Here is a 27,073-nt window from a genome sequence, read left to right on the forward strand (position 1 = left end):
CGAGTCCAGTCGGGGGAGCCACACAGCTTCTGCGCTCACCGCTACCCACGCGATATTTTACTAAAATCTCGCGAGAGTAGCCACTTGTTTAGAATTCCCGAAAGATGGCGGCGGCGCCTCCAGATGAGGCTAGCCTGCAGTCTCGCATCAGTAAGTCATCATACATTACTATGGCAGGTTAATTTTTGAACGTTAAATGTTAGCCGACGCACCGCTAAGGTATACTGAGGTATATCCTTATTTTGAATTTTACTCTGTCGCTAGTAGCTTCCTCCCCAGGGAGCAGATTTGTGAGAATGTCATCAAATTCAAAAGTGCAGTTGGCGATTAGGAACGAACAGTCAAATATTGTATCACCTTTGATGTGTTGCGCTTTCATTTTGAGGTCACGCTGCATTTACTGTTGACAGTTCGAGTTTGATATTGTTATTATAATGTGACATTTGAATTTTACAATCCTAGTAGCGTTCAGCTCAATGCTAACAAAATCAAGGAGCTAGTTAGCTGTTTCCTTGATGACCAGGTCCAGCCAGTTGCTAACCCCAAACCAGGAACCTTGCAGCGCTTCTGCCATCACCGGACACAGGATTCAGTCACATTTTGTTCCTAAGTAGAAGCTTCTCTCTGTAAGGAAGCAAGTGTATTTATATAGGAACTTGTCTTAGATCTTGGTTATTTAAAGTGCTTTGCATGCGAAACTAAACAAATCAAATCAAACATGTCAAAGATATAAAACTAAATGCAGCAGGATGAAATGCTATTAACAAATTTATATAAATCAAAAATAGTCCAGATAAGTTTAATAAAGTGTATTCAGATTTTGTTGAATAATTGAAGCCCTATTGAATGAAAACAGCAGAAAAGTCAATAGGCAAGATAAGTACAAACATATGTACGTTGTTATTATGAAACAGAAAATTCAAAGTATTGAAAAAACTATTTTAAAAATGGCTACACTCAGGGAAAATCAAAGTTCCAAAGGGAACTGGTTTAGGCAGTGAGCACCATGATGACTATTTCGCCATGTCAACTCCCAACTCTTGCAGAGACGCCTACCTGGCTTTAGCAAACATATTACCTCTATTTGTTAGACCTTGACCTTTGAGGGACTTGAAAACAATGAGTAGAGCCTCAGATTCAATTTAATATTTACTTAGAAACCGTTGCTGGAGTCTAAAAATTGCAGTAAAGTGTTCTTTCTGCTCGATGCTTGTCAGTATTGTAGCGGTAGCATTTTTGGATGAGTTGCAAATGTCAAATGGTCTTATTTAGGTGATCAGTAAGGCCGTTGTCCACTTCTACAAGCGATAAAAGCATAAATGAGTGCAGCTTTCTTTCTATCTGGCTTTATTGCCAGATAGAATTAGTTTAGTCTTGTCTTTTTTTTCTTGTCTTGTCTTTGTCTTTATTTCGCCGAAAGAAATTTAGTTGCATCCATTTGTTTCCTTCCTCAAGACAAACCTAGTGTTTATGACTAACTGCACTGAATCAGACAGCAGAGAGTTTACATAATTCAAACAGTCAGAGGCCACAAATGTTGTCCAGTATGATAAACACACATTTAGCAATAGATTTCACAAATTTATACAAAGCAGCCCAAATTAAAGAGGGCAAGGATCCTTATTTTTTGCATTTTCGGTTCAAAAATCCACAGACATGCCAAGGATGTATAGTAAATGCAGAATTATAGCACAATAGATGTGTTTTTGTTGTTGTTGTTATACAGATAAGGCCACCAATCCTCTGAACAAGGAGACTGACTGGGACAGTATCAAGGGATTTTGTGATCAGCTCGACAATGAACCAGAAGGGTGAGAGGATGACGGCCAAACTTGATTTTAAAATCAAACAGCTGCAAAACCTTTTTAGTTTGTCACTGCATTAAAGGTTATAATTTGTTTTTCATCAGTCCTCAGCTGGCAACCAGACTTCTGGCCCACAAAATCCAGTCTCCTCAGGAGTGGGAGGCGATGCAAGCGCTTACGGTAAGACCTGCATGCAGTGCAGATAAACCTCCCATCATCGTGTGTGTGTAATGTGGTTAACAAGTGTAAAGGTCTGCAGAGTGGCACATTATCAGTAAAAGCTTGCATGTAAAAAATAACAACCTTTGAACGATTTCCAGGTTCTTGAGACGTGCATGAAGAACTGTGGGAAGCGATTTCACAGTGAAGTGGGAAAGTTTCGCTTTCTCAATGAACTCATCAAAGTGGTCTCCCCCAAGGTAAGGTACTAAATCCTGTCATACTAGTCTGGGTGTCACTTGATATCCATGAGAATCTATTTTTTTATTTTGGTGATTCAGAGTTTCTCATCTATTGAAAACATCAACTATGCTCATCATCACAAAAGAGCTGATAGCATAAAGGAAGCACTGATACACAGATACTTTTTGCCAGTTCAGTGGAACATGTAACTCGTGCTGGAACAATGAGAATCCCCATCCCTGTTCTTATAGCTAGGTATCAGTATCATGAACCACAGAGAGGGCCATAATAACACCTTGTTTTAGAAGTAACTTTCTCCATAGAAAATCTTCATGTCAGTGTCATTTATCAAAGAATATTGGCATTTTTATTTTAATAATAGCTACCCTTTCCACTGTTTGTAGTATTTGGGAGCCCGGGCTCCAGAACCGGTGAAGAAGAAGGTTTTAGAAATGATGTACAGCTGGACGGTGAGGCTGCCAAATGAGACCAAGATAGCAGATGCCTATCAGATGCTGAAAAAACAGGGTGAGTTTGATGACTGACCACCAGGACAAAGAGCAGTTTCTTTAACTTGATGGTTTTCTTGTGTTCTGTATGGTTCCAGGAATGGTGTGTTTTTCCACATATTCACCATACAGTGGTTTTCAGTGTTCTTGTTCCCATTTTTCACTGCTAATATATCTCGTGGTTCCCCATGCTGTGCCTGTTTGAACAACTACATAGGTGGTATCAGTTCTCCTTTTAGCACAAGAGACAGATGTCCTTAGTCATGCTTCTTTAAAATCTAGCGTGATCTCCAAAATGGATTTTCCAGGATTGTAAAAGAAACATATTTGTGGCACTCTCATTTCTTTATGTTTCTTTCATTGCACTGCTTGAATTTGGCGTTACAGAAGCTTCAAGCAGCAGTGTCACTTACGTCGTGGACAGCACTGAGTCATAGGTGACCCAGATTCTGTAACTGTGATCTATAAACAGTGTAAACACATAAAACAGAAGCGGTGCTATTGATGGACATTGTATTTATGTAAGGTTAATAGACATCCTTGTTTTTTTCCAGGCATTGTCAAACAGGATCCTGTGCTTCCTGATGACAAGCCCCTGCCGCCCCCTGCACCTAGAGCCAAAAGTGCCGTCTTTGAGGATGAGGAGAAATCTAAGGTATGGAATATGAGAGATCAAGAGGCAGCAGTCACATCAGACAGACTTGATGGATTTGTGTACTGTCATTAATTTTCAAAATACTGTCCTAAGATGTCAAATTTGGATTCATACAGTCTGCTTATATTAATGGAAAACATCCCATTAAATCGTGTAAGGTGAAACTCCTGGGAAAATTCGGAAGGGTCCAGCAGTTTGAAAATCCTCTTCCTCTTTCCTTTCCTCTCCCTCTTGTGTCTTATCCTGTTTTTGTAGATGCTGTCTCGCTTACTGAACAGCACACACCCTGAAGATTTAAGAGCAGCAAACAAGCTCATTAAAGAAATGGTTCAAGAGGTGAGTCAGTGGCTTTGTTCAGCACATGTGGTTTATAGAATGCTCACATATGTATATGTACCTTTTGCATGAAATACACACTGTGATGTAAAGCACTGAAGTAGAGTCAATTAGTAATCACAGCTGTAGTCTTTCAGAGATCAGGCTTTAATCTCTACAATGAATGATTGATCTCTACGATCTTGAAACCAATTGTTGAGTATGATCAACATGACAATAAAGCAATAAAAAATATAGTTTGTTTCTCGAGTCATAGAGAGAAATGGATTCATGATTGCATCTAGAGAAAAGTAGTCATTGGATGATACTCCAGATTAATAGTGAAGGAAAATATTTACTTGCATATTAATTAATATGTCTTGTAGATTATTAAAATGTTTACCCACTTTACCTTCATATATTGTGGTATTTATCATGATAAAGGATACTCTTACGCTATAATATGACCATTATTTTTCATATGATTTCTGTGCTACTGACCTCGATGAGCAAATTAAGTCAGGACGAGAAGCAACAATGCTGCATTTTTACGCTTTAGGATTTCTTATGATCCCAGGAACTATGAGGGCCAGTCAGTCTTTTTTCTTCTCCTAGGACCAAAAGCGAGTGGAGAAAGTATCAAAGCGAGTGAACGCCATCCAGGAGGTGAAGGAGAGTGTCAGCCTGCTGAACCAGCTGCTGGAGGGCTACAGCAAGGAGCGCTGCTCCCAGAGCAACCAGGAGCTCATTAAGGTTTGTGGAGCTCAGCACTTTAAAAAGGAGCTGCAGCTATAGCTCCTGCTGGTTCCTCTCAGTGGAGGATCAGTTTTATTGTTTTAACATGTCTCCAATTGCAGGACCTTTACCAGCGCTGTGAAAAAATGAGGCCTACACTCTTCCGATTAGCGAGCGATACGGAGGATAATGATGAAGCTTTAGGTAAGTTTGGAAGTGTGTTGTGTTAAACAGGAATCATTTCATGGGGTCATTCTTTATGATGGGATTTGAAACGTGTTGTGGGGTTTGCTAATTAGTTTTCTTCTTACAGCGGATATCTTGCAGGCCAATGACAGCTTGACGCAGGTCATCAATCTGTACAGACAGCTGGTAAAGGGGGAGAAGGTGACAAAAGATGACATAACTGTGCCCTCACAACCAGGTATGCGAGTCTGTTTTCCAAGTCAGTTAGAGCTGCAGTAGGCACTATTTTTTTGCCACCTTTCAGCATGTTGTAACTGAAGTGGTCTTAGAGGAAACTAGACTGCTGCACTTCCTCTTGTGTTTGGTTCTGGGTGTTGAATGTATCCCACGAAAAGGATAGTTCAATCTGGAAGACACTGAATCCTGACTTGCTCCCAGTGAGCAGCTTCTGTGGCAGCTCTGACACCATTGTGTCTGAATGCGAAACTTCTTGTGAAGTACTTTATAGAACCTAGCTCAGGTTTACAAGGCACTATTTAAGTGTGGACTACTCAAATGATGAATAGGTTAGCTATAAACATCCTTTATATGCACCAAAGCAGCCAGCAGGTATCATCTTCTGGTTACAGTTTGACTCTGTGGGGTCGTTATCTCGTCAATGATTAACTACACACCACATCTTGATCACTGTGGCACATCCATGCTTCTTTTAATGTCACACCTCCTCCCATCAGTCAAATGTTTTTTGTTCATTTAAGACACCACTGCTGCTTGTCACCATTTGTCCTTGCTGTTGGAAAAGGAGCACACCAAGTAGTTGGCTGATTGAGTCAGGCAGAGGACTTTCTGAGTTCTGTCGGATTTGAGTCCAATCTGAAGCTGAAAATGAATCTTGACTTTGAGCTGGACTATTTTTGCATGTTTGAAGCATGTTCATGTGCTTGTAATTACCCACACAGAGAGGGCAGAGCTGCAGGGAATAGCTGATTTTCAAATCCTTTTCTTTTCTTTTTTTTTTTTCCTTTTCCACTGTCTACTGCCGCTTTAACTGGCATCCATCAGTGTTTACTTTAATTCTCCTAACATTTCTGTAGACCTTGACTTGACTTAACTATTTTTTCTTCAAATCAGGGAGCAGTAGTTCAGCGCTTGTAGACCTGACGGGACTTAACATTTCAGCTGATGCAGCACCGTCCAACCCAGAGACCTCCAGCCTGCAGACTCTGACTCAGAACATGGGCATGAGCCTCCTGGATGATGAACTCATGTCACTGGGTAAGCAGGAAAATCTCATCTGGTTTGTAAAAATCAAAGACAGAAGACTAAGCTTAACCTTTTAACAAGCCAAAAAGCACAAGCCAGCAGCTCGGTCTCATGCGTTGTTTCCACTAGGCAGCATGTGGTTGCTCCCGTCAGCTGGCTGCCTGTAACGAGGCATCTCCAGAGGCAGACCACATCTGGCTTAACCTCAGACAACCTTTAAACATAAACCCTGGCATAATCTGTTTATTTTAAATTTAAAATCCAGCATTTCTTTGAAAGATTACAGTGTTATAATCTTAAAAATGGTAATAAACCATAATATAAGCATTTGTTGTTTCTTTCCTTTCAGGACTGAATGTATCAGAAAACTGTGACTCTCAGAACTCTTTCCAGGTGCGAAGTAAGATAATACTGTCTGCATGCATAGAGTCTGAAAATCTCCCAACGTTTCTGCAGAAACACTAACACAGGCCTTTGGAATAATTTCAAATATGCTATATTCATTCAGTTTTACACCATAAACGCTGTAACTCTGTGTTTGTTCACTCAGCCGGCAGAGATCACAGAATCAGTGTTGCTACCAGCTGTCGTCCAAACACCACACAGTGCACCAGCAGGGGGCTCCACTGCTCCTCCCAAAGCCATGGAAGAGCTTGATTTGCTGGGAAAGACACTGTTGCAGCAGTCCCTACCTCCAGAGAGCCAGCAGGTTAAATGGTAAGGTGGAGGATAAAGAGTTAATAACATAAAAGTTGTCTGATGGAAGGAAATTAGGAACGTTGCGCACACAGCTGACATGTGACGTGTGCATGTCGTTCTTCTCTGTGCAGGGATAAGCTGCAGCCTCAGTCTAGAGTCAGTTTACGAGATCTCCAGACTAAGTCCACCACCAACTCTAAGCCTCCTGCAGCCACTACCACGTCTGGTCCAGCTTCTGCTCCCAGACCCACGACCAGCCAGCCGGAGCAGCCTGATGCTCTTCTCCTTTCCAATCTTAGTCTCACAGTTGTTGAAAAAGGCTCTTTACCTGCCGCTGATCCATATGAAAGCATCTCTCTAGCTGACGTTACAGTGCCTCTGGAATCAATCAAACCTAGTAAGCACAAGCACTGAATTCGGCCTGCAGAGAATGGGAATAATCAGTTGTTCCTTATTTTTTCAGGATTTTACATCATATGCGTCTCCTTATTTATTTCAGGCACCTTGTTACCAGTGACGGTATTCGACAAACACAGTCTTCGTGTTTTGTTCACCTTTGCCCGCGACTGTCCTCCGTCGAGACCTGATGTGCTGGTGGTGATCATCTCCATGCTGTCCTCAGCCCCGATTCCAGTCACCAACATCCGCTTCCAGGCAGCTGTTCCCAAAGTAGGTGCACGTTTCCTGCCAGTCATAGTGATCGTCATTCCCAGACTTTGCAAATTGAACGTCTGCCTGCTCAGTTTACGACTTTAAACCAGCTAAAAAAGTCAGATTTCTCGACTGTTTCATTAGTTGCGGATGTCAGATGCTGCTTAAGTTTTCATGTTTTTATGGTTTTGCATTGTTTAGGTGATGAAAGTAAAGCTGCAGCCTCCCACCAGTACTGATCTACCGGCCTTTAATCCCATCCTGCCTCCAGCCGCCATCACACAGATCTTGCTGTTGGCAAACCCTCATAAGGTACTAAACATCTACTGCTACATCACTCATTTGTCATGCTCTGTCAGAGTCTGCTCCAGATAAGGATGGTTGTTTCTCATGTTGGTTTCTACTACATTTTCCTTCACTGCACACGCTTACCTTATAAATGACCGTATGGAAGTTCAAATTTACCACATTTAATTTCCACTGATCTACAGTAAGTGGATGTTCACAGTAGTTTTGCAACAGATAATTATTTTAGTCCATCAGTATTGTCTTTCTGTTCAACTTTAAGTCAGCTAAATGCTTAAAACTGATACTTTAAAGTGCCGAGGTGGTGACGAATTCTGCCACCACCGAATCCAGCTTTTGTTTGTTTGCAAGAAAACTCTGCAGAGCATCTTAAAGCTTAACAGCCACTGAGATCCATCCAGCACCAGTGATTAGAGGTTTCTCTCTCTCTTCTCTTCTACAAGCGATAAAAGCATAAATGAGTGCAGCTTTCTTTCTATCTGGCTTTATTGCCAGATAGAATTAGTTTAGTCTTGTCTTTTTTTTCTTGTCTTGTCTTTGTCTTTATTTCGCCGAAAGAAATTTAGTTGCATCCATTTGTTTCCTTCCTCAAGACAAACCAAGTGTTTATGACTAACTGCACTGAATCAGGTTTCTCTCTCTCTTCTTGTGTTTCAGGAAAAGGTGCGTTTGCGGTACAAACTAACTTTCAACCTGGGGGACAAATCTCACGATGAATCCGGCGACGTCGACCAGTTCCCACCTCCAAACACTTGGGGGAACCTTTAGGGAGAAGGATCATCTGATCTGCTGCTTCCTTTACGTTTAGGTTGAAGTTGTCCGTCAGCACTGGCCGAGGCAAGACGACCTCGTCACACTTTTCTCCGGTTTGGAAATGCAGACATGAGAGCAGTTGTGGGAACCAGCTTCTACCTTGTGCCTTTCCGTCGTTACTCGATCATGTCCATATTCCTGAGTGTTGTTGCTACTTTCTCCTCTTCCAACAATCAGTCCGGCGCAGTGACATACAGTCGACTTTCAGAAACATTCAATCCAGTGAATTTTTGGGAAACAAGTTGAGCCTTTTCAAAACTGAAAGTGGGAATTTATTCGTACTGCTAAACAAATCCCATGTCATGTGAATCACATACAACAGCTGGTCTTTTTTTGTTGTTGTTTTTGTCTTTTCTTTTAAGGCCATTTGTACAATTGGATTCAAAATGCTGCATGTTCACCTGCACATTACAGTTGTCAGTTTTTGTTGCAACAAACCATTTTCTGCCAGTCAATGGAGCTTCTCTGCTTCTCCTTCTCAAGTGATATTTTAAAAACGCAGTTAATGACAGTATATTAGTCTATTTAACTTTACAGAATTTAAATTGGCGGATGAACTGATGAATTTGCTCATTGCTGCAGCACAACTTAAATGTTTGCAGAAAGAGATGCAGTGGTATCATTCTCTCCTACTTGCAAACTACTTCTCCTTTAAACCAACGCTGGGGATATTGTTTGTCAAACACAGATGGGAAATAATGAAACTGAGAGTAATTCCCATATCTGAAATCACTGTAGTGGGTTTCCCCTTGAGTAACCAAATTATCCAGAGCACAAATATTGAATCGGTATCTGGGTTTTAAGAATCATCTGGGTTTTAATATGTTTGAATAAATTACGGTTAGGTGGTGTGTGTGTGTTCAGGCTGTAACAAAAGGCCTTTTTCACAGCAGATATGTTGACACGGCATGACAGGAAAAGCACAGGCGTTTCAAATAACATTGACAATGACTTTGTTGTATGTTGTGAAGGTGAAAGTAGCCATTCATTCACTTCATTTATAGCTGTGCTTTTCCTACTGTGACATGTCAAAAGGCCAAAAAATGATGCGCATTTAATCCCTGCCTCTTTACTTTTTTTTTTAATTTCTGCACTTTTCTGTTATTAAAATATGGGGACACTTTTTTTTTTTTTACACATTATGTTTCACTCAGGATATTAATTTGGAGATTTTTTTTCTTACACAACCTACAATTACATGCACTTATTTTGTTAAAATTTTGCACATGAAATCATTCCCTTTTTCAGTACATTTGTCTTTTTGTCATTTTCTGCCTTTCTACTGTTGATTGACCCAAAGAGGGACATGTGAGGTCCTGAGTTGACGTCACTGACATCTGGTTTGATTCTACCACATGTGCCTGAGATGAAACGGTTTGCTTTTCTTTTGCTCTGTACATATATGTATACTAGTGACTTGATCCTTGTTTTCATGTGTTCATGTCCTTGCCAGAAAAGACTCAAATGGTGTTACTGAATCATTCTAATATCCATAAGTTGATTGGATCACGGGTCTACAAGCATAAAGATGAAAATAAAATGAGACTGAGGCAGACTGATTCTGAAATAAATATGCAACTCCAGATGTCTGGAAGTACGGCGGGGATAGAGTTGGGAAGCCGGTGAGATTCCATTTTATTGTCGTGAGGGATCAATTTAGGACCCACTGAGCAATACTGATTCAGCTTACTTGAAAGCATGCGTTAAATTTCATGTGGTTTATCAACCCACATGGGACCATCATTGCCATTTACCATATCATTAAGCTAAACGCGCTATAAATAAGCTGTTCTGGTTTATTTACAACCTCTGGGAGTAGCAGGAAGAAAGCAATAATGAAGAAAAATTAATGACTCCGCTTCAAATTTTGTTGTAAATACTACGGATTTGAATGTTATGTACTGTAAATACACGTTCGGAGAGTTCTGTAACAGATTTGACTGTAATACTCATATTGTGCAAATTCAGAGAAAAGCAAATTTGCCTTATTGTCAACACGATAACTACATTACCTTCATAGTGTGTTCCTCATTAGGATGTGCAGCAGCAAATTTTATATCAGGGCTGCCTGGCTTCATCTGGAGGACATAGAAAAAAGATGGAGGATCTAGCTTAAGGTATTGCACCTTATCCAGCATCCTTTCTACGACCACAAAATCACACAAAAATGATCCCCATGCCATGTTTGGGTCGAGCTGCACTGCGTTGCAGGTTCTACTCCTTCAGACCTGTTGCACAAACAAATCCAAATTCGGTCTTTAAATTAAATAACTGCTACGCTGACATTTACAGAAGTCACTGTGCATGCAATGCTGTCTTTGCAACTCTTGTCCAGTTATAAAAGAAGTGAATCCCACTGGACTTCCCATATTATCTAGAAGAAAAAAAAAGACAATCTAACGGACCTAAAAACATCAAACTTTAGACCCAAAGTGTCAACCAGATAAAATCCAACTTTTTCAGACTGACGCACCAATAAAAAGTGTTGGCATCTGGAACAGTGTGAATGTCAGTATATAAATACCTATACAGATGTTTTTCTGAGGGAAGGAAAGTCTTTTCCATTTGTGTTCCTACTGTAAATAAAAGCATTGTGCCATTCTGCATATTTACCAATAAAAGTACACATGTACATACTGCTGAGTAAAAAATGAGAATGTACTACAAAAGTGTATTTAAAGCAAATAAAGTCATTTGTACAGGGACGTCACTTGATGCATAAATCTGATGAATAATTAGCAAAATAGAAAATGCAGCTTTGACACGTTTATTTAAGAAAACACTGTAAAAAGAGCGCATTGACAGGAAACAAGCAACAAAGTAAGATTTAGTAAATCTTGACGTTAAAAGAATATTTTAGCTGTGACTCGCTACAGGACAGAAAAAGTAAAAGGCATGCATGATAAAAATGTATCTCAATCATTAGATAAGTCAAACACACCAACAAATCTAAATAAGTGGTTGAATGATATGAAAACTATTAGAAGATTCCCCCAATTGTATCTACTGCTTGGGCATTTAGAAGAACAAACCTAAAAATCAATGCGATAAAAATACGTTGCTCTCCAAAATCCAAGTTTCTCAAACTCAGAGTTTGAACTTGAACAAAGTCACAGAAGACATGAGTCTGGAATGTAATTGTACCTACTGCATTTCATTTTCCCTGAAAGAACAACTCTCAACCAAAGACCACTGAGGCAGTCAGTCTAAAGCGTTTGCACTCAAACCAAATCCTAATGCAGCTGACAACAGCTTAAACTGGGAAACAGTGTGGGGGTTAGTACTTAATTTTACCTATTTACTGTGTAAAAAGTAATTGGTAACACAACTTGTTGCATTACTTTAAAAACTTTGCCTGAGATGTATTATCATCCAATTGCCACTTAGAACCTTAAAAATGACAACCCTCTATTCCAATAAGGACATACACAAGGTTTTTTCTTGAGGCTATTTAATAAAGTATTACCACAAAAACCAGCCCAAAGAGTAAACAAGGTTTGACTGCATGTTCAAGAGAGTCAAAGTGGCACTGCCAGTAGACTATACTGCTTCAAAATAAAAGCAGTAACTAACTGTATATGGAAATGCCTTACATTACTGTGCCACAGACAAATGTAATGTAGTTGCATTATCTTTTACGCTGCTAGAGAGGAATAACAAACTGGACAAATCTAATGTTGTAACATTTGATTGGAATGAAAACACTAGACAACTGTTCCTCCATGGTGCACAGTTGAGAGCAACTTTGGACAGTGACAATCTAATTTGAAAAAACAAAGGACAATATTTCTAGATTTCCTTTTCTACATCCCTCATCTAAATCCCTCATTTTGGGCATATTAAAAAGTACAAAACAAATACAAAATATAAGCCCTTACCTCCTTAGACATATGCCTTTTAAAATCCCTGGCTCTTTTGGGGATGACAAGAAGAAAAACAAAGTTACACTGTAAAACACACTAAGTAGCACAAACTAAGTCGGTGCCTTTTTATTCTACTTCCGGGGTGGCGGCGCACCTGGAGGAGGAGGGGGAGGAGACACGAAAGGGTATGGCGGTTGCCCCATGAAGCCCATGAGTGGAGGCTGTGATGGAGCGAACTGCTGAGCCATCAGAGGCTGCGGTCCCCCTGACGGTGGAGGAGGAGGAGGAACCTGGCCAAACTGACCCTGCGGCTGGCTGGACTGATTAGGCCCTCCACCACCACCTCCAGAGTGGCCTCCACCACGGGCGTTATAGCCTCCACCACTACTGCTGTAGCTCTGGTAGTGATCTGAGCCCGAGTTGTAGCTGTTTCTGTGGTCCCTGCTTCTGTCCCTATAGGAGGAAGAGGAACGGTCTCCATCACGGCTGTTGCGACTGTCGCGGTTGAAGCTACTGCGGCCATCTTTGCCTGAGCGCATGCGCCGATCGCACTCATCCTGATACATCAGGTTAGGGTTGTTGGAGTTGCTGCCACGGTAACGCATTCTGCCACCTGAGAAACAACAAATGCAAAATCAGCATTTCTGTTTCTCATATCTATAAGCAAGCATGTTTCTTTGTGATACAAGAGACAGAAACAGTCCTCCTCACCACCTCCTCCTCCACGGCCGGAGTCCACGAGCTGAAGCAGTTTAGGATTTATGGCTTGCCGGGCCTCCTCCAAAACCCGGACAAGGTCTCGGGCCTGTCGCAGGTTTCCTGGTGTGAAGAAGGTGTAGGCAGTGCCCTTGTTGGTACTGCGGGCCGTACGTCCAATACGATGGACATAATCCTCGGAGCAGCTGGGATAGTCATAGTTGATGACGAACTTGACATCTTCCACGTCTTTTGGTTAAAGCGCAATTCATTTTCAAGCACGGGGGGGAAGGGAAAGAAAGATGAGAATCTCAAGAAGGGAAAAGGCTTCTGGAGAAAAACTTAATTTCTATTAGTCCACTTTAATGTCTATAAATTAAATATATATGTGTTCTCACATTTAAATATTTTAATCTTGCATTATTAGAAGGATATTTTAACAGAGTAACTTACCTGCTTTTTCAGTCACCTTGAAAAAATCCACTCATCCAAAGATTTATTTTAGCAATTTAAATGACATTCAGTTATAACTGAAAGTAATTTCAGAGTTTCATACTCACATCAGATAATGTAAGTATCACAGTGAGATGTAAAGAAACCACTTTGAGGCTTTGTAATCTTCACACCAATGTGATTACCGATCAAAACGTATGAGGAGTCTGTTTCTCATTACAGAAGACGTGGGGCTCTGACAGCACTGCTGATCAATAAGTCTCCCTTTTCCCCGCCATCGTGACGGCAGGAAGCCACTTAATCAACCACAACCTACTGCATAACTATGTGCCGTGATGAAAAACTGCTTCTTTTTTGACGAAAATATGAGCACAAAGGCAGTACTTGAATGTATGGTAAGCTCATGGAGTTAAGACAAAGGGGTGCTGAGGTACTTACCCCTTTCATGTTGTTTTTACAAAGGTAGTCAGTCCCCCCTGATCAGTCCCGGTTCACTGGGAGGGGCTGAGGGAGAGGGACTCGTCCCTCACCTTCTGCTCACACCAGCAACGTCAGACGGGAGCAGAACCGTTAAACCTCAAGACACACACACAACGGCTGGTTCTGTTGCTCTCACGCCGCATTGCAGGACCCTCCTCAGACTCTGGCCAGGACTGGATCCAGACGAGCCCGTCTAACTCTCTCTCCCATGTCTGTCTGCTTTTTTGGGGCGGATCGCTGGGCAGACAAACAGGAACCTCAGGCTGCTCCCAAGGAAGGCTCGTCGGATTTACAAACTCTGACAATACTGGGCAGGGGGGATCTTATTTAGCCAAGAAGACAAAAGAGGGGCCTTAATCCCTCAAAAAACTAACGAAGCTCCTACTTTAATGTGACTGAGGGGGCAGTGACAGCAGCGCAGACTGTTAGAGCTGCCGTGTGCTGCCAAACCCTGAGAGGAGAAGAGGGGAAAAGAGAACAAGGATACAGTCATAGAAATTTTGGCACGTTAAGACACTTCACTTGTCCCCCCTTCTCAGATTATCCTGGCAACAAATTAGATGTCAAACTAGCTATCCTGTTGTCGCGGTGGACTTAACACAACTCAGCTGTCATTGCTCTACACATATGCTTCTGCAAAACAAAACAAAATGTATTACTTTGCAGAATAACATAGAAGTCACAAAGTATTTAGTGTGAGGAGAAAAGTGCAATATGAGCAACTTCATCAGTAAATTTGCACTGACACCACAAAGGAGACATGAGAAAGGCTGCACAGGAGCTTCTGCCCCACACAGCCCTCCTTTCAGGCAGCGTGCCAAAGAGCCCCGCTTGAAGGAAGCTTTTTAACTGCAGTAACAAGAAACAGACTATAAACCCAGTGGACCAGAACGCCTGCAGCCTCCACACTGGAGGCGACAGTCCATAAGGCTGTCAGGTTACAAAAATAAGAGTGGTCCTTACATGCAGTGTGTTGATTTCTTTCACTGCACTAAATGAACTCATATTCTATCTTCTGTTTGTTTTCATGCTTGTGATCAACAGCGCTACTGCATATTGCACCTGCTGTATAGTATAACAATTCTTAGTATGAGTTCCTTTATTAAATCTGCTATAACATCATCTGAAAATATTCAAAAAAAGACAATTCTGCAGGAGTTTTTTTTAATTCTTATATGATGTGTTGATTTATATTGGCCACCTTTAATTAAAGGTTGTTCTCAAGCTTGTCCGTTACAGTTGATCTACTAAATAATATACTTACCTAAAGTTCAAAACCATTTGCTAAACAGAAGCCCAGTTCTAGTTGAACCTATGAACTGTGTTGAGTTTACTTGTGTTATTCTATCATGTAAAATACACTATTATTATGACAAAACATTAATAGAAGAACAATCCAGAGAGAAGAAACAATTATATGTGAAACTGTGCAGTGTTAACAGCATGTGTGAGGAGACATACCCAGACCACGAGAAGCAACATCAGTAGCAATCAGAATGGGAGCTTTGCCACTTCTAAATTCTGTCGAATTAAATAAAATACAGAATGTGTAACTGTAACACTGCTACTTATAGACAAATAGTTGACTTAAGCAGGAAAATGACCTAACACAAAGAAAGAAGAAAGTGCGATTGTTCTTACCTGTGAGCACCCAGTCTCGTTCTGGCTGGCTCTTGTCTCCATGGATACACATGGCTGGCCAGCTAGAAAACCAAACCACATTAAAGATCAGTTCACATGCTGAATACTGTCTGTCAAATATTTACATGATTAATCTTGAAAATATTGTCATCATATTGTAGCATGCAATTATTCCTCACCCATCACGCCTCATCCTCCTTGTAAGATCATCACAACGTTTCTTAGTCTCCACAAAGATGATTGTTTTATTCTCCTTTTCAGCCATTATCTCCTCCATCAGCTGAATTAGTCTGTCAACAGCAAAGCACAGTTTTAATGTTGTGAAAGGATAAGCACCTGCTCTGCGACACCACTGCAGCAGGTAATCAGAAGATCTTCACATATTGTCATTTTACTGCTCAGGTATTCCACCAGCTGTCCTTACTTGTTGTCCTTTTCTGTCTCCATGCAGACATCGACTATCTGCAGGATGTTGTGGTTGGCACTGAGCTCCAGAGCACCAACATTAATCTGGATATAGTCCCTCAGGAAGTCCTCGGCAAGTTGCCGAACCTCCTTCGGCCAAGTTGCACTCCACATCAGAGTCTGTCTGTCAGGCTAAGAGAGAGAGAGAGGGAGAATAAAATCAGCTGATAAAAACTTCTCCTTGAATGAGGCAGTAACTGAGCCTTAATCTTACCCTGATTTGTTCAACTATCTTGCGAATCTGCGGTTCAAAACCCATGTCCAACATGCGGTCAGCCTCATCCAGCACAAGGTAGGTGCAGCGGCGCAGGTTAGTCTTCCCTGCCTCCAAGAAGTCAATGAGGCGACCAGGTGTGGCGATGCAGATCTCAACACCTGCAGTCATAGAAGATCACCATGTCAGTAAAAGGGATACTAAATATACTATCAGATTCTCAAACAGAACAGCAGTCACATACTGACTATCTGCTGATTAAATAATGTGCAACACAGGGAGATAAAATATGTTTTATGTTTTTTTTTTTTTTTTTTTTTTTTTTTAATGGGACAGTTCATAATAATGAACATTTACATGTAAATACAAGAGATTATAGCAATACAGCTAATTTCCATCTGGAGTCCCACTAGCAGGTTAAAAACAAAAAATTACAAATAACATAATACCATAACTGAACAAAGACATCTAAAAATAAAAACAAGCAACAAGCAGTAACGCAGAGTGCACACAAACTGACAAAAGCTGGGGGACCAAGGCAAGCTACCCAGCAAAAATTAATTAACACCAGGCAGCAGTTGCGAATGCTACACAGGTTCAAAGGATGGCATAGACTGAATAGAGTTTTTCATACAACCACTTTAGATGATCAAATCACATAGAATGATCCATTCCATGTACCCATCAATTACTATACCCACCCCTCTCAAGATCTCGAATCTGTGGTCCTTTGGGAGCTCCACCATACACACAGGTGCTTTTGATACGGGAAGATTTCCCATAGTCATATGCAACCTGCTGAACCTGCTGGGCCAGCTCTCTGGTTGGAGCGAGAACCAGACACTACAAAGACAGAAAGAAGAGAAATGAGAGAGGTTTTCAGACTAACTGTACACCCACACAATGACTGCATAACTTAGATAAAAGACTCATGTCTGACATCACAACACACATGATGCACTTACAATCGGCCCATCTCCCCTCTCCAGATAGGGCTGGTGATTGATGTGTACAATAGCAGGAAGAAGATACTGCAAGGAATAAAAAGACAATAAGATTGTGAGTCAGGAATACCGATTAATGCTTGTTTTAAAAACACAGAATTTAGCCTCATCTAAATGATCTGAAATCTGTCCTGCACTTGTCCTGCTGTTAGTGATATGCATTTGTTACTGACTCATGTTTTATTTTTGTTCAAGTTTATGTCTGTCCAGATTATATTTTTGGTGACATGTGCTATATAAAACTACTATTATGAATTAACCGTTCCCAAAAGAGTCCAAAATATATCATTAAACATGTAGTATGATAGAAAGGAATCCTTACTGCCAGTGTCTTTCCAGAGCCAGTCTGTGCAATTCCCACCATGTCCTTGCCGCTCAGGGCCACAGGGAATCCCTGAGCCTGGATCGCTGTTGGCTCCTTGAAATTCTGCTGCATTAACACATCTATCACATACTCTGCCAGAAAAACAAAGGAGATAACACAACAGTTAACTGTTGGGCTCATACTATAGTTTAGGAAGGATTGAGGTGCAAATATTTCTCTTGTCTGTGTGAAACACATTTTTACTGACATATAATCTACCATATAACTGGCTTGAAAACACACAGTGTAATTTTCAGGCTTCTATATGTTTGGCTGAGTCAAAGAATAACACCACAGTATTTGCAAATGTTAAATTATTTGCATCAGTATTATAGTTTGTGTGATGTGTGGTTGACTGACGAGGAAACTGCGCATGGTGAAAAGCGGTGACAGCCTTTGGACAACCAGTGCCTCTGATGGTGATTTCCTTTTTTCGGCGAAACTCTTCCATTTCATACTGGATATTTAAAAAAAGAGAGAGAAAAACATACAAGTGGACATGGTATATAAACAACTACCTTCTGGAGCAATTAGATTGTTCTTGCAAAGAATTCTAAACATTCTGAGGTATGACATCAGGGAGGACTTTGATGAATGTGCTTTTATTTGTTACTTTATGATTCAGTTTTGACAGCAACAATATATACACACGTGGACAAAATTGTTGGTACCCCTCAGTTAAAGAAGGAAAAACCCACAATTCTCACTGAAATCACTTGAAACTCACAAAAGTAACAATAAATAAAAATTTATTGAAAATTAAATAATCAAAAACAGCCATTACTTTTGAATTGTTGATTAACATAATTATTTAAAAAAACAAACTAATGAAATAGGGCTGGACAAAAATTATGGTACCTCTATAAAAGATTGAAAACTATTTGACCAGAGTGACATGATTAACTCAGGTGTGTCATTTAATTGACATCACAGGTGTTTCCAAACTCATAATCAGTCAGTCTGCCTATTTAAAGGGAGACAAGTAGTCACCCTGCTGTTTGGTGAAAAGGTGTGTACCACACTGAACATGGACAACAGAAAGCGAAGGAGAGAATTGTCCCAGGACATCCGAAAAAAAATTATAGACAAACATCTTAAAGGTAAAGGCTATAAGACCATCTCTAAACAGCTTGAAGTTCCTGTGACAACAGTGGCTCATATTATTCAGAAGTTCAAGACCCACGGGACAGTAGCCAACCTCCCTGGACGTGGCCGCAAGAGGAAAATTGATGACAAATTGAAGAGACGGATCGTTGGAATTGTATCCAAAGAGCCCAGAGCAACCTCCAAAGAAATTAAAGGTGAACTCCAAGGCCAAGGTACATCAGTGTCAGATCGCACCATTTGTCGTTGTTTGAGCCAAAGTGGACTTCATGGGAGACGACCAAGGAGGACACCACTGCTGAAAAAAACTCATAAAAAAGCGAGACTGGAATTTGCAAAAATGCATGTTGACAAGCCACAAAGCTTCTGGGAGAATGTCCTTTGGACAGATGAGACCAAACTGGAGCTTTTTGGTAAGGCACATCAACTCTATGTTCATAGACTCAAAAACCAAGCATACGAAGAAAAGAACACTGTCCCTACGGTGAAACATGGAGGAGGCTCAGTAATGTTTTGGGGCTGCTTTGCTGCATCTGGCACAGGGTGTCTTGAAAGTGTGCAAGGTACGGTGAAATCTGAAGACTATCAAGGCATTCTGGAGAGAAATGTGCTGCCTAGTGTCAGAAAGCTTGGTCTCAGTCGCAGGTCATGGGTCTTCCAACAGGACAACGATCCAAAACACACAGCCAAAAACACCCAAGAATGGCTGAGAGAAAAGCGTTGGACTATTCTAAAGTGGCCTTCTATGAGCCCAGACCTGAATCCCATTGAACATATGCGGAAGGAGCTGAAACATGCCATTTGGAGAAGACACCCATCAAACCTGAGACAACTGGAGCTGTTTGCTCATGAGGAGTGGGCCAAAATACCTGTTGACAGCTGCAGAACGCTCATTGACAAATACAGAAATCGTTTAATTGCAGTGATTGCCTCAAAAGGTCGTGCAACAAAATATTAAGTTATGGGTACCATCATTTTTGTCCAGCCCTATTTCATTAGTTTGTTTTTTTAAATAATTATGTTAATCAACAATTCAAAAGTGATGGCTGATTTTGATTATTTAATTTTCAATAAATTTTTATTTATTGTTACTTTTATGAGTTTCAAGTGATTTCAGTGAGAATTGTGGGTTTTTCCTTCTTTAACTGAGGGGTACCAACAATTTTGTCCACGTGTGTATTGTACCAATAATCCATCCATCCATTCTGACTCGGGCGAAGGCAGGGGACACCCTGGACAGGTCACCAGTCTGTCGCAGGGCTACATATACCGACAAACAATCACACTCCCATTCACACCTACGGGCAATTTAGAGTGATCAATTAACCTCAGCAAATTTTTGGACTGTGGGAGGAAGCCGGAGTGCCCGGAGAAAACCCACACATGCACGGGGAGAACATGCAAACTCCATGCAGAAAGATCTCAGGCCGGGCTTTGAACCGGGGACCTTCTTGCTGCAAGGCGAAAGTGCTAACCACTATGGCACTGTGCAGCCCTGTACCAATAATATTAATAACAATTTGCTTATGTTTTCAACTTATTATATAGGGGATTTACTTGAGTCATGCGTTGGACATCAGGGTGTTCAGTGTAGAAGTTCTTCTCAAATTTGGGCAGCTCGTCCAGATTCCACCTCTTCTTGCGGAGACGCTCACCTGGATTTCCAAACTTCATTGGTGGGGGTCCACCACGACTGCTCATGGCTCCAAACCGTGGTCTAACAGAGATAAAGAGATAAAGAAATAAAGAGCACTGTGAAGTCAGCAGAGCAAGCTGAGGTTGTGTAATGTATATTTGTGACATGTTTGCTTCGTCATGCCAGTCACCGATGGCTACAACGCCCTCCATAATTATTGGCACCCCTGGTTAAGATGTGTTGAAAGCCTTAAAATAAATTCAATTTTTATTGCAGAAGCATACTCTCACAGTGAAAATTGTTGAAAAATGTGAATAAGAACTCCTGTTATCACGGTGCTCGTGTAATAGCAGGAGAAGATTAGGTGCTATTTTGTTAGAAAAAGGGGGTTGTACAAAGTATTAACATCAGGGGTGCTAATAATTGTGGCACACATGATTTGATGTAAAAGAATTATTTCTTAATGTGTGATTTTTTTTTTCCCCACTGAATAAATGCACTTGAATTAAAGGTTGGATTTTCCTCTTTTTTCATTGTGGCCCTATATTATTTAGGGAAAAAAATGAATTTATTAGAAGCTAAAGAACACATCTTAACCAGGGGTACCAATACTTATGGAAGGCGCTGTATATCAACACTGCATTCACCAATGATGTGATGACAATTTTTTGTTTTCTAGTTTTTTTCTGATCGGCATATTTATGGCTTACTCCAAACAGCCAGATTTCATTACATGTTGCATTTTTTTTTACTATAATAACTACAATAAAACACTTGTATTTCCAAAGTCATAGTTCACCTCTAGCACCATCAGGTGTCAATATTTACTGGTTAAAATTAGTATGTTGCGTTATATTGTGGCCAGACAAGACAGCATGACTTTTACCCTGAAGCCACTCAATTTTACAGTAGTACTGGTAAAACAATGCAATGTTAACTGATAAAGTAACACCAAACTGTAAAGAGTCTACAGCATTTATGAGGCGCTTTTCTTCTTCCGGGTTGCTTTTACCGTCATTTTAGATTAAAAACAGTTGCACTTTCAACACTTGCTACGGTGCCCAAATATTATGCAACACAAATTCTGCGCTTAATAAGCATGTCTTGTTTCGACATACTAGCATGAAAACTTACCTATCTCGTCCGCGGTCCCTGTCTCTGTCTCCATAGGAGGAGCCCCCTCTCATTTTGGCGAAAAAACACTGTTGTCCTCGCCGCTGTTTTTAGCAACGTTAGCTTTAACGTTCGACAGCGATTTGTTTACGCTGTGCTGTGGAATAACTTGCAAATAAACGCAGTTTACGATATACCTAAGTAAAGCTTGAAAACATATATATATTAGACGATAATTTCGCTTGAAACGCTGTTTGTTAAACAATTGTTGTGTGCGTCACGGAGTTCAACGGCCGCTGCTCCTTGCTCCCCTGCCCCCGACACCAACGTACCTTCAGCTACAATATTTACGTACCGACGTTACGACAGGAGCGTCGTTACGTACGCCATTTCACTAAGTCCAAATGTCATCACAAACAGCGAAAACTGTTGGTCTCTTTTGCGGTATTTTAAACACCTTTCAGAGACAAAAGTTAAAATGCTGTTAATTAAAACTATATTCAAGTATTTACACACGAAACTTCACTAATAACAAGAATGGAAGGAGTCTGTACCGCACCAGTAGCTGGCGATAAAGCACCGCCGGCTTCAAAATAAGGCGACGGACGAAGAAGACACTTCCGGTCAGTGAAACAGATGGATGGCTGGGCTTCCCTGTGCATTATGAGAGCATAGGCGATATAAAGATAAAGTTAGTAGTCTTTAGTAATAGCATGATAATCCGTTGACTTTAAACTGGACCTCGTTTAAGGAAATGCCTTTGTTAATTCAGAATAGGGGATTTGACCGCATAAGCTCAACAGCGGAACTGTTCGACAAAAACCCACATTTACAGGTTTGTGTCCCGAAAGTGTGGCGCGGCTACATTTAGCTTACCAAGAAGCTTTCCTCATCAGCTAATTGTACTTTGCTCTAATGACTTTATGACAGAGTAGCAGATAATGCTGTGACGAAACAGCAACAGCAGAGTGTTATAAAGTGAAATTTTATTTGACATGTGCAGGAGGCCTGTATAAGTAATAATAATGCCCGTTTATGTGTCCTAAATCAAACCTACAACTAATTAAAACATGAAAATAAGAAAAAATAACAAGTGGTAGCTGTCTTAAATGAGAAAAGCTTGGGACTTCTGTCAACTCTTGTCTAGTCTTTAAATGAGATATTGGTTTTTTTTGGTGGTTTGTTTTTTCTTTCACTGATTGGGATTATATGCTAACTTTACATTTCCATGACAGCAAGCATGTCAAGTAGTAATAAGACTATTCAGATTCCAAAGTTTACAATGACTAATAACCGCCAAGTCAAAACAGTTACTGTAATACATTGTTTTTTATTTATTTGTCAAGGACTCTTCTTAGACATAAAACTACTGAGAAAGGAGATGTATTGTACCAGATTTAGTTAGTAGCTCATTGCCATCTGCGGCCACTGGACAAGTAGGCACAATATTAAGTCTAAAATGCAAATACATATCCAAGGTGATAAATAGAAAGAAAATAATATGATCCACCATACATACACAGACTAATAATCTCATCCCCTCACATACACACCCATAAAACGCACACATGCAGTATACATAATATAATGTTGGTCTTAAGTGTGTCTGCATCGATGTTACAAATCCACAACATTTTTATAAAATTAAACATTTTACTTTCATGCAACAGGAAAATGCAAGAACATTTCGCTCCAAGCCACTTGTTGATGTCGATCCAAAGTGCCTCCTGTACGTCCAACAAAGAGAGTTTGCTGCTACAACACCGGCAGATAGTAAGTGAAGCAGCGTTATGGAAACAGATCATATAGTGGCAGTCATATGTGTAATAAAGCCCCTGCGCTCTATGATCTAGGTCGGTTGCTTTGTACTGTGCATTTATGCAATAATGCAAGGAAGGCCAGGTCACAGCACAACACATACACACTGTTTTGGCATAAAATTTTACAACAACTTTAAATATTACCAAAATTAAAATCTGGATTTGGTGACGGCCCCTCAGAATAGAAGGGAACAGGCATTCACATTTTGCACTGATGTATGGATTTATGTCAAATAAGGTAACACATTCATTGCCTTACTGTGTGCAGACCAGTCATTACTCATGTCATGTCTGTTCATTCTCCAAGGACCTATACTGATCTAGGAAAAACCGTTAGAAGCTTCAGAAATGCAGCATACCTGCAAAACAGATTTTTCTTCATCAGGGATAGCTATGAGCATGACTTTGCTTGTTCTTAATGGGACTGTTTGATACAATAGTAAACATTTGTTTGACTGTTACTGCAAAGTAACCATGTGGAACACAGAAATAACATACTTTGTTGTTCAATTTTTCAGATTGCGTTTCGGTCATTGGATCGGATGATGCCACCACCTGCCATTTGGTTGTGCTGCGACACACCGGTAACGTTTATCTTGTTAGATTTATGCTGAGTGCCTAATTTGTCTTTGTACGACGTTTTAAATCCCTGCAGTGCTATAACATTTATTATTCCTCAGGAAGTGGAGCAGTTTGCCTCGCTCACTGTGACGGTTCCAGCACTTGGTCTGAAGTCCCGCTCCTTGTGAAAGCTGTCACATCACTGAGTACTGTCTGCAAGGAGGGCAGGTATGGCAGACAGCAAGACCTCCAAATGCACACAGTAAAAGCGCATGTTGCTCCATTTGAGCATTCTGTTCGCATTTTTTACAGTTTCTTTTCTTTCTATTTTGTAGACTTGAGCTTCATCTTGTCGGGGGATTTAATGATGATTCAAAAACATCCCACAAACTCAGCCTTAACATACTGGGTATAGTCTGATGAAATTGCCTCATGTCACACTGCAATAGTATCCTGACAGTTTTTGAGCTTTGTAAAACTTAAATCACTCATTTTCACTTTACAGCAGCATTCCAGAAACAGAAAGAGGATATTCATCTGGAAACATGCTGCATTACAGGTAACTTGATATCAATTTGAAATCATTTTATTTTTTTCAGAATTGAGCTACCAGCCAAGCCTTTATTTCTTTAACCTTTTTCTGTTGTAGAAATGAACGATATTGTTGTTAACGGAAGACACAACCCTGTATTATATGGAATAGGTAAGTGATAAATATGCTACCTACAAAGAGAAATGTACTGCTTTCATGTTACATGACTTTCAACATGTTACATCTTTGTTTGATGCTACACAGGCGTAAATGTTAAAACAGGGGAGGTGTTTCCTGCCTCATTCACTTATAAGGGGCCTGCGGAGGAGCTGCGATCAGCACGGACCTTCACAGGTGGACAGGTACTCAAGAATATGAAACATTTTCGGCATTAAATATTTTTCATTTTCATTTTGCAGACACAGTCTCATTATTAGGATATGGAGATAAGCTGTGCAAAGATTATTATAATATGCTGGCTGTCCCTTTCAGATGGCTGACATATACGACTCAAGTAAGGGACTTGTTAAAATCGGACCGTGCAAGTGGTCTCCGAATCTGGATATTGCCTTCTGGTTGTCACAAAATGATGACACAATTTTAAAGGTAATGTTCTCTGTTAGTAGTTGCCTTTTAAGGATGATCCGCACATCTTCATCAAACAGCTTTATGAGGACACAGGCACTTCGCAAATTATTAACAAAGCACTTTATGACTTTGACTGTGGTGTATCTGTCTCCTATCACAGTATCTGTCCACCTCTCCGATGGCTGAGCCACCGCACTTTGTCCAACACATGAAATCCACCATCCAGTTCCTTTTAGAACACCCCGACTCTGACAGCCTGTTCCCCGGGGGTCAGCCACAGCTCTACCACCGGACTGAGAGGGGGGACTGGGAGAGAGCTGGCCAGTCATAGAGAACGATCTCTCTCTGAACCTAAACATGAAATCTGACTGTTTTTGCCTCTGCGCTCAATGGATGCACTGTGACCCCTCTCACCCAATGTTCATTTTGTCTTAACACGGAGAGAACCCGTGACCGGACCTGACATCATTTGAATAGCTCTCCTGACTCATCTGGCTGGTCCAGAGAAGACGACTGTCTTTATGCCTCTAACAGTTTATTTCCTCTCTTCTGAGGTGGCATGAAGTCTGCACTCTACATCACCTGCTGTGCTGCAGTAAGTTGAGGTTAATGTCCTTCTCTGTTTTGTCTTACTGTATGTTCAGGTAAAGACAATTTATAAATTAATATCTATATTTTTAGCCCATATACTACAGCTGATTTTTCAAAGTTCAGTTTATACTTGTAGCGTTAAAATGAACTTGGCCTTTGATTGTCACTTACTGTTGTGCTAGAAATTCTGACTCGAAAGGTAAACATGAAAGCTGATGTTGTGAATAGGAGCAAAGAATTCTATGAAGTACGGAAATACACTAAACATTTCCTAATGACCTCAGAGATTGACAGGTAGACTGTAGAAACGCTGTCTATAAACATATGCTTTGGAAATCTATGCATGATCTGTAGTTTATGGGCGACAACTTGTACATAAAAACATCTATATTGCTCTTCAGCATCGAGCTTGACCTACTGGAAAAGTTCCAGATGGGAAATCTGCTGCAGCAACAATGAACATTTATTTTGGCACTTTGTTTCAAACCAAATACAAACACTTAATTGTTAAATAGCCGAACAAAGTTTATTTTCCACTACAAATGCACCTTCCTGATTAGAGTAGAATATGACCTAGTCTACATAATGCTGTATACTTGGCTATGAATGTGTATATTTCAGGAACTGCATGTGTGCATATGTATTGTGAATCTCCAGCAAGGGGTGACATGGTTTTTTTGTTGAATGAAACAAAGCAGGATTTTCACTAGTCGTACCTATTTTGAAACTGTTAAAATTAAATACATGGCCTTTTCATCAGTTGTGTTACTTGAGAGGATGTAAGGCGCTTAAAAGCATCCAGTGTAACTCTTTGCAACTTGTGAAGATAATGTACCTGTTGCTAAATAAATTGTCAAATCTGATTCAATATGTGTGCACTGGGTTTTGTAGAGCAATGTTTTAGGGGTGGAAAAGTGAATTTATGGGTGAGGTTTTTTTTGCAGGGGATTGCTTCATTGCCATTTTAGAACAGTGGAATTAGTATTTATTATTATAAGACACATTATACCTCAACCAATTAATAGGCTAGGTGGATATACCAGGTGATATTCCTTGAGAAAATTTAAGAAATCTTTATTAAAATGTTTACATTATACAAGTATGTGCCTCAGAAATCAAGTGTCTCTTGTACTTAATAGCACATGGCAGACAGGAGACTGTAATAACTTGCCTGCCTGTGAATTAACACTTTTTTATAGACTCCACTTTAAACATTTTCATACAATTTCTGATAGGAACATTGATTTGGCATTCCCGAAAAGCAACCAAAACAACCCTTATAAAAACAATACAGTAATATTTAAAATGATTATATATCAAATATCAATGCACTTCAAGCAAATTATGCAAATTTCCCAACTATCAATGTATCTGTTTCAGTTAAGTCTTAATATATATAATCATATCTGTTGTACAATAATAAATTCATTTTTATATTGACACAAATGAGCCAAGTAGTGGCAAAGATACTTGGAAGATATTTACTCCTATGGATAAATGCGTAAATAAAAACGTAACGGTTTGGTCGCAACACCTGAAACAGCAACAAATAGCCTGACACGAGCTGGGAATTCTTTTTTTTTTTTTTTTTTTTTTTTTTTTGTAAAAT

General features: G+C 40.2%; 3 protein-coding genes across 4 annotated transcripts; 2 read left to right on the top strand and 1 right to left on the bottom strand.

Moving 5' to 3' along the window:
- The first annotated feature begins 16 nt into the window (after nt 1-16).
- Nucleotides 17-11,049, top strand: LOC110958642 (ADP-ribosylation factor-binding protein GGA1-like). The gene is made up of 17 exons (XM_022205274.2): nt 17-150; nt 1,727-1,811; nt 1,910-1,985; nt 2,126-2,224; nt 2,612-2,735; nt 3,271-3,371; nt 3,627-3,707; nt 4,302-4,439; nt 4,544-4,625; nt 4,735-4,845; nt 5,739-5,882; nt 6,220-6,263; nt 6,421-6,587; nt 6,701-6,966; nt 7,069-7,238; nt 7,422-7,532; nt 8,184-11,049. The coding sequence occupies exons 1-17, from the start codon at nt 105-107 to the stop codon at nt 8,292-8,294; spliced, it is 1,956 nt and encodes a 651-aa protein (XP_022060966.2). The 5' UTR covers nt 17-104; the 3' UTR covers nt 8,295-11,049.
- A 43-nt stretch (nt 11,050-11,092) lies between these two features.
- Nucleotides 11,093-21,730, bottom strand: LOC110958652 (probable ATP-dependent RNA helicase DDX17). 2 transcript variants are annotated; one of them, XM_022205286.2, is made up of 13 exons: nt 21,394-21,728; nt 20,181-20,340; nt 17,880-17,976; nt 17,478-17,611; nt 17,117-17,182; nt 16,853-16,994; nt 16,152-16,312; nt 15,897-16,069; nt 15,652-15,762; nt 15,473-15,534; nt 15,293-15,352; nt 12,914-13,147; nt 11,093-12,815 (listed from the first exon to the last, which is right to left on the bottom strand). In XM_022205286.2, the coding sequence occupies exons 1-13, from the start codon at nt 21,444-21,446 to the stop codon at nt 12,334-12,336; spliced, it is 1,935 nt and encodes a 644-aa protein (XP_022060978.1). In that variant the 5' UTR covers nt 21,447-21,728; the 3' UTR covers nt 11,093-12,333. The 2 variants fall into 2 exon arrangements, with proteins under 2 accessions (XP_022060978.1, XP_051802271.1); XM_051946311.1 differs by lacking the exon at nt 11,093-12,815 and having other exon boundaries at nt 13,004-14,282; nt 21,394-21,730.
- Nucleotides 21,731-21,903: 173 nt separating this feature from the next.
- ntan1 (N-terminal asparagine amidase) lies at nt 21,904-26,327 on the top strand. Its single transcript, XM_022205320.2, has 10 exons — nt 21,904-22,207; nt 23,043-23,145; nt 23,711-23,776; nt 23,873-23,981; nt 24,089-24,162; nt 24,259-24,312; nt 24,403-24,456; nt 24,550-24,647; nt 24,778-24,891; nt 25,034-26,327. The coding sequence occupies exons 1-10, from the start codon at nt 22,127-22,129 to the stop codon at nt 25,202-25,204; spliced, it is 924 nt and encodes a 307-aa protein (XP_022061012.1). The 5' UTR covers nt 21,904-22,126; the 3' UTR covers nt 25,205-26,327.
- Nucleotides 26,328-27,073: the final 746 nt, after the last annotated feature.

This window comes from Acanthochromis polyacanthus, chromosome 3 (assembly GCF_021347895.1).
Source record: "Acanthochromis polyacanthus isolate Apoly-LR-REF ecotype Palm Island chromosome 3, KAUST_Apoly_ChrSc, whole genome shotgun sequence".
NCBI lineage: Eukaryota > Metazoa > Chordata > Actinopteri > Pomacentridae > Acanthochromis > Acanthochromis polyacanthus.

Coding starts and splice junctions, on each gene's coding strand:
- LOC110958642 (XM_022205274.2), top strand. CDS start 105: ATGGCGGCGGCGCCTCCAGATGAGGCTAGCCTGCAGTCTCGCATCA. Junction 2,225..2,611: donor TCAAAGTGGTCTCCCCCAAG/GTAAGGTACTAA, acceptor CACTGTTTGTAG/TATTTGGGAGCCCGGGCTCC. Junction 4,440..4,543: donor GCAACCAGGAGCTCATTAAG/GTTTGTGGAGCT, acceptor CTCCAATTGCAG/GACCTTTACCAGCGCTGTGA.
- LOC110958652 (XM_022205286.2), bottom strand. CDS start 21,446: ATGAGAGGGGGCTCCTCCTATGGAGACAGAGACAGGGACCGCGGACGA. Junction 17,977..20,180: donor ATGTCCAACGCATGACTCAA/GTAAATCCCCTA, acceptor TTAAATATCCAG/TATGAAATGGAAGAGTTTCG. Junction 15,763..15,896: donor GAGACAGAAAAGGACAACAA/GTAAGGACAGCT, acceptor TGCTGTTGACAG/ACTAATTCAGCTGATGGAGG.
- ntan1 (XM_022205320.2), top strand. CDS start 22,127: ATGCCTTTGTTAATTCAGAATAGGGGATTTGACCGCATAAGCTCAACA. Junction 23,146..23,710: donor TGCTACAACACCGGCAGATA/GTAAGTGAAGCA, acceptor TCAATTTTTCAG/ATTGCGTTTCGGTCATTGGA. Junction 24,313..24,402: donor GGAAACATGCTGCATTACAG/GTAACTTGATAT, acceptor TTTCTGTTGTAG/AAATGAACGATATTGTTGTT.